The sequence below is a fragment of the Chaetodon trifascialis genome, chromosome 21 (genome assembly GCF_039877785.1).
Source record: "Chaetodon trifascialis isolate fChaTrf1 chromosome 21, fChaTrf1.hap1, whole genome shotgun sequence".
NCBI lineage: Eukaryota > Metazoa > Chordata > Actinopteri > Chaetodontiformes > Chaetodontidae > Chaetodon > Chaetodon trifascialis.
In genome coordinates, this window is record NC_092076.1 from 4,407,555 (window position 1) to 4,414,005 (window position 6,451).

General features: G+C 41.9%; 1 protein-coding gene across 1 annotated transcript; it reads right to left on the bottom strand.

Annotated features, from left to right (window-relative positions):
• Positions 1–12: 12 nt before the first annotated feature.
• sgca (sarcoglycan, alpha) lies at positions 13–4,435 on the bottom strand. The gene is made up of 10 exons (XM_070990797.1): positions 4,059–4,435; positions 3,792–3,943; positions 2,433–2,499; positions 2,137–2,335; positions 1,884–2,052; positions 1,261–1,469; positions 1,068–1,094; positions 537–716; positions 386–412; positions 13–152 (listed from the first exon to the last, which is right to left on the bottom strand). Exons 1-10 carry the CDS (start codon positions 4,105–4,107, stop codon positions 146–148), a joined length of 1,086 nt encoding a protein of 361 aa, XP_070846898.1. The 5' UTR covers positions 4,108–4,435; the 3' UTR covers positions 13–145.
• Between the last annotated feature and the right edge of the window lie 2,016 nt (positions 4,436–6,451).

A 6,451-nucleotide genomic window follows, 5' to 3' on the forward strand; every position in this document is an offset into this window, starting at 1 on the left:
CAAAGTACTATTCATTTATTTTAAAGACACCTGAAGAAGAAAGAAAACATAATATCCCACTGCAAACACAGGACGACAGACTGTGGCAGCACAGAACGTATGACCGACACGCGCTGCATCGAAGGCACTTTCTCCATCGGCGTTCTCACTTCCTGCAAACACAGGCGACACGATGAGTACTTGGCATTCCTTATTTTCTATCTACATCTATATATATAAAGTAATAATAATACTAGTAGTAATAGCAGTAGAATAATGCAGTATAAATACCATGCATCACCACTGAGTTATTGCACATGCTGGTGAGTTTATTGTCATTTTGAGGTAAATCTACAGACCACAGTGAATGAAGTCTTGCAGGAGGAAGTCACATGCATGAGGTTACCTGGGCAGAGTGTCACTGTAAGGATCGCTAAAAAAAACAGGAAAAACAAATCTATGTTAAGAAACATTTGGGCAGGAAAAGCGAGATAACAGAGGCAGGATGGTTGTAGATGTGTGAATAAGTGTTAAGAAGCGGTGGGTGTGGTCCTTACTGCTGGGCCATGACTAAGGGGATGCTGGGGCTGTCGGACCGCAGCGGGGGAGCCCTCTCCCCGGTCCGGCTGTTGAACATGGGCAGCGTGGACATGGGCGGGGGAAAGTGGCGGTTTCCGGCCATGTTCCTCAGCTCTTCGGCGTTCCCGTGGATGGTGTGGTGGTGGTACAGCTGAATTCTGTGAGTCGAGTGTAGGCAGTTCATTGTACTGTTAGTCCGCAGAGCGACTCACACTCACTCTGATGTTTGTATTTGGTTTGTTGTTGTTTTCTCTTGACTTTGATTGCCATCTTTTTCTTGGTCTTGTTTTGCACTGAGAGATCAGCAACCACTTAGTGGAAGCTAATGGGGCTCCGAATAAAGAGATTTCATGATCTGCAGCAGCAGAAAGTAACTCAGTAGTTGGTCAAGTACTACAATTCCACACAGGTTTGAGGTAGGTTACTGCTACTTTTGACAGCAGTACATGATGATTCATGCAAAAATGACTTGTGTTACGTCTGGCAGCAGCCTCTATCGGTGTACTTACTGGTTTGTTCTTGCATTCCTTTTCTCACTGTTAAAAAAAAAGAAAAGAAAAATGTGTCACCTTTATGTCACAGTTTATCAGGATCATCCACTGCATTGTCTGCACCAAATTCCACAAAGATCAAGCAGGAAATCTGTTTTGTGTGTGGCAAACGGGCCCTTCATAACGCTGCAGAGTCACAGTAGATGCTTACACTCCCTCTCGTCTGCCAAACATGACGTAGGCCAGCAGGAGACACAGGATGATGGCGAGGATCAGGGGCACGATCACTGTCACGATGTAGTCTGGGAAGAAGTCTCTGCTGGGGGGAGACTCCGTAGGTTCGAAGTCACCTCCGTCCTCCAGAATCCCTGAACCTGCCGTGGGAGGAGGTGGAGTCGGCTCCTCCAATGTCAGATCAAACTGCAGAGGAAGAAACGTCAACGTGAGTCTTTACAGAGACGCACAGCGTGGAGCTCTTGACAAAATGACTGTTTCTACTCGTTCTGGCTTCATTAATCCAGATTTAGTGCTTAACATTGTTTCCAGAGCTGCAGTGACTTGAAGAGTATATTTGTATTATATATTTATATAGTATATTTGAACTGTTTCTCTGACAAACAGTGAAGAAAAGTACTGAATTTAAAATTACAGAAAACGTACACAAGCAAAAGAACAAATTATCAACAGAAAGGAGACTTTTCCGTCTTAGATGGCCTCATTTGACAGGTTTTAAGGAGCCTGAAGAGGAGAAAATATGTGATGCCCGACAAAAAAAAAAAAGCAAAAATGAAATCAAGTTAGACATAATTTAGATTTTCTGTTTTCAGGCCTCACCAGCTCCGTCTTGCACCAGCTGATGCAGTTGCTGGGAATGCTGCAGAAGTTACAGCCTCTGGGGGCCTTGACTTTGGCCCCTGCTGCGCACTGCTTTTGATGCTCCGGCGTCAGGACCCTCTGGAGACAGTCTGAGAAGTACTCCTCCGAGCCCACCTTCACATACACGCTGACACAAATGAGATTTCCATAAATGTACAGTTATTCCAAAGCTTAAACGTTGCAGCGAGGAAGAACAAATCTGTCTGTTTACCCTTCGTAGTGTCCGGGAACGGGGAGGGGAACTCTGCCGCCCCGGTCCAGGGCGTTGGTAATATTGACAATTTGCAAGGCCTCAGTGTTCCACAGCTTCTGTAAATCCTGCTTTATCTCATCCTGAACAGGAGAGGGCAGCACCTTCTCAACCTCCCTCAGCTCGAGGAAGAACTCGGCTTGATATGGCAGCATGCGCCCTGTGAGCGACAGCACCACATGTCAGGCATTTCCTCTGCCATTACTGCACTTCCTAATGTAACTGCACAATGAATTAGTGACAGAAATCAGCCACACCTGCAGTGATTTTGATTACGAGTATGTGTCTGGCTGTCTCGTAGCTCCGTTTGTTGACGGCATAGACCTGTCGGAGAAAGAATGAGAGTTTGTCACCATCGCTTTTCATAGAAATATCAGCTCATTGTTGGTTTGTGGTGCTTCGTGCATTCCATCAATCTGCATCAGTTATCAATTCCCTGCATTTGCCCAAACACTCTGGAGTGTGCCTGTTCATCAGTGCATGTTTTATTTACAGCAGTGTAACACAATTTATATATTATGTAGAGACAAGCTTAGAAAACCACGTTGTAAGTGCTGATGTGGGGCTTTTATGTACTAATTCATGTCCACAGACCATGAAACACTTTCAAAAGAAAAATTTAAAGCTTGAATTATTCATATTTTCAGTAATCTACAGGCATACATGGACTTTTAATGGAAAAGGCTGATGAAGGATGATGAGTTGGAATTAAATCAATTTACCCGTACAACAAACATGTATTCTAGTTTGCTGTATTTATGTCCATCTTATTTTACATTCATTGTTTATCTATTTTATGTCCACTCTGTCTTTTCTATGTAAACCACTGACTTGGAGCATGTGATTCTTTCTTTGAGCTACAGTTCCTGTATGAAAGTTTCTTATTATGATGGTGAAACTGTAGTTTTCACAATCTAGAGCTGTTATAATATAACATGCTGAATGATAATGACTAAAGATTTGTACATTTTTAAAGGCGTCTGTGTCTTTTTCTGTCCTTTTTTGTTTGTTTTACACTTGACAAATGAACAAAATGAGAAGTCAGACTTGTAGCTGTGTGTATACAGTTTAAATGCTGCTGAATAAAGACAGAAATGAATGCATAGAGAGCAAACATTAACCAAAATCAACCTGGACTCCAGGAGTTAAACCCCAGAAAAGGGCTGTGCTTTGTTGATCTGGTGTTGTGACTCTGAGGTACAGCTTTTATCTGTGGTTACATCCAAAGTGTAACGTGTTTTCCAGCTGGAATACTTTCTGTCTGATTGAAAATAAAGTGCCACTGCACAAACTTGTATGTCTCCTTCTTCAAAGACACGTTTCTTCCTGCATTTTTAATGCCGGTTCAAAATAGCATCTCTAGAGAGACAGCTTTCTCTGAGGGTCTGAAACCTGACATGTGTCACCGATGTGTCAGATAGCTGCATATTTTTCTGATGTGTCTCCGCTGTAGCGGCACTGGAGTCTCATCTATGTTTGGCCCATTAAGAGCACAGACAGGTAAGAATATAGACAACTAAACAGCAAAATAAGGCCATGAATGCAAAGTGCAGCATGCTGACAGTCATAAATGTTTCAGGTTTGTGCCACTGTTGGTGTAAATGATGACATCAAACCTCAATTATGCTTTTTCCTGGAGTTGTTGGCGTGCCGTACAGGAAGCCATTATCAAAAGGGTGCCTTTGGGTGAAGCGCAGCCACTCTGGGAGGTCTGGGAAATTCTGCCGGTTGCACTTAAAAATCATGGGGTCATCGTACAAGCGCCCAGCTTACAACACAAAAACAGACGGAAAGAAGAGCAGAGGGACACATATGATAAGAAAACCTCTGTCTTGTAATTTCACACTGACAAAAGAGTGAACTAATATGATTCAGGCTCTTACCGTAGAGTTTTGACAAAGGCTCAAAGTCATTCTGGAAGGTCTCTCTCATCAGCTCATATGTAAAAAACTTCCCCACAGGAATGGAAACTTTAATCTCAGCACTGGCCCCAAACAAACTGACAGCACAAACTGTGTTGAAGTGTAAAAAACACGGCAAAGGATTTATCTCAACACACTCGACAAAAACATGAAGTAGGACTACACACAAGCCCTGATGTTACAGTTCTACAGTCTCCAGGCCTACAGTCCCTGACAGCTGAAATCAGGCCCAAATGTTCACGCTCAATAACACAGACCTCATGCTAAAAAAAACATTGCAGTGTTGTCGTGAAGATGAGAAATTACAGGAATAAGCTTGCCTGTTAAGAAGAAGAGCCCGCTCCCGCAGCCTGCCATCTTGTTTTGGCCTGTGATTGACAGAGCCAAGCGGAGAGGGGTTTGGCTGCAGACATGTCAGAGCTATTTTTGCCTCGCTCACCTAAAAGCATCCTGATGGCTGTCTGGGAGTGTGGAGCAAATAAAGAGCTGCATTATTCCCTGTGGTGATAAAACATCATACTCAACTCCACCACCATCCACTACGAAATATTGCACTTTTGACTCAAACAAATTAAAGCTAATTAACTAAACTAAATGTATCTGACAGCTTAAGTTACTATTTACCTTGTGGATTAAATTTTAAATGCAGAACATGTGATGAGCAAAAAAAACATCATGTGTCTTTAAACTGGTGGTATATGCATTGATCTGTCCACCACTGGCCTATACTAATCTACACATTTGTAATTTAGAAGTGGGTAATGAAATTATTAATGCATGTGAGGAAGTCTTTATGGTTGCTTTACAACATAATTCAGAATTAATTCTAACTTTTCTGACAGGTCCAAGGTCCAATGTTTGTTTTCATTTTGAACTAAAAAACTGGGAAATAAACCAAATTAAAGGATGAGATCAGCATTATTGACACCTGACAGAGAAACTGAAGTGTGCAGCTGCAAATGGCAGCTGGATGGAAGTGACCTTAACTTTACTGATTTAATCAACTTCAGCTCAATTTCATGTTATTTTAATCCCTTTAAATCATATTTATATGTCTTTTTAATATTGTTTTGTTTCCGTTACAGCTACATCCAGGCTACACCACAGAAAGTAGTAACTGTAAGCAAGTGCATTCAGGCACAAAACATCACAAATAAGCAACAAAATCAGAAAGTTGTAGTATGATTTAACCCCTGAAGGGATGGTGGGTAAAGTGTCTTGTGTCTGCAGGTATCAGATAGCAGCAACAAATGCTTTTTAAACTTTATATGGAGAGTGAATATTTTTACTCTTCATGTACTATAAAGATAAATTAATGTAGAGGACTTTTTTTTAATCAGTTTACTTTTCATTCAGGCATGGATTCAAGGACAGGCCATTGCTTTGCTATGCCAGGCCCACAGTTAGCCTGCAACACACTTTCAAAGGAAAGCTAGCTAGATGGCAGTGCTGCCTTACTGAAAAGTGATGTACAATTTGACAACACTGCAGTCTTTTCAGGCTCTAAGTCCTCCAGTTATGTCTTTCAGAGCAGACCTTCACCTGCTGTGAGATGAAGTGGTTGCAGTGATAAAAGGGAAACTGGATGAGTTAGAAAATAAGCCTCATGTTTTTCTTTCCCATGTGTGGGACAGCTGCTTCAATGTGCTGGCCTTGTAGATAAATCTGCCCCCGTAACAATTCCGACGGTGAGACGGCGTGGGCAGGTCCAAAATCTGCTCTCGACCAAAAAAGGGAAATGCTTTGTCTACCTTCAGTGATACTGTTTAATGTATCTCTCAGCACAGATGCAGAATGCAGGAAGCGACAATGTGGCCTGCAAGTAACGGATGTGTTATTAGCCAAGAAGGTTTGACGTGAGTGATGTGTTACTGGGTCCTAAAGCCAGTCGAGTATTTGACAGTCATGGGTACACAGACCTGTCAAGGACGTGGTAAGTGATAAACCATTTTATCTGAGTTTGTCCCCCCTGCTGATTAAAATGTACACAGTGATGCCTTCATCTGAACATGTGATATAATGTCAGGTACACCCACAGCCCTGTCAGATGAACTGAAATGACCCTCTCCAGTCATGTTCCTGATGTGCATATTAAATTTGATTTTAATTAACAGTATTAATAATACACAAGTGGATATCCTTACAATATTTTTTCATACGACTGAGCTGTCAGTGTTAAAGTCGGTTTGGCCTTGCTTGCATTCATGCTAACTATCACAGCTAATGGCAGAAGCTGGACATTTTAACCACTTAATGCTAGCTAGCTAACTATTTTAAGCATTTAACTTGCTAGCTTACTAACTATTTCAGCCATTTATCCACCACTTCAGCATATATCCAATACTTTTAGCTGA

Bases quoted from the DNA above. Each gene is read 5' to 3' on its own strand.
- sgca (XM_070990797.1), bottom strand. From the start codon at position 4,107: ATGAGAGAGACCTTCCAGAATGACTTTGAGCCTTTGTCAAAACTCTAC. The intron at 3,944-4,058 runs GTAAGAGCCTGA...TTGTGTTGTAAG, and splicing joins GCCTTTGTCAAAACTCTACG to CTGGGCGCTTGTACGATGAC. The intron at 717-1,067 runs GTAAGTACACCG...CTCGACTCACAG, and splicing joins AGGAATGCAAGAACAAACCA to AATTCAGCTGTACCACCACC.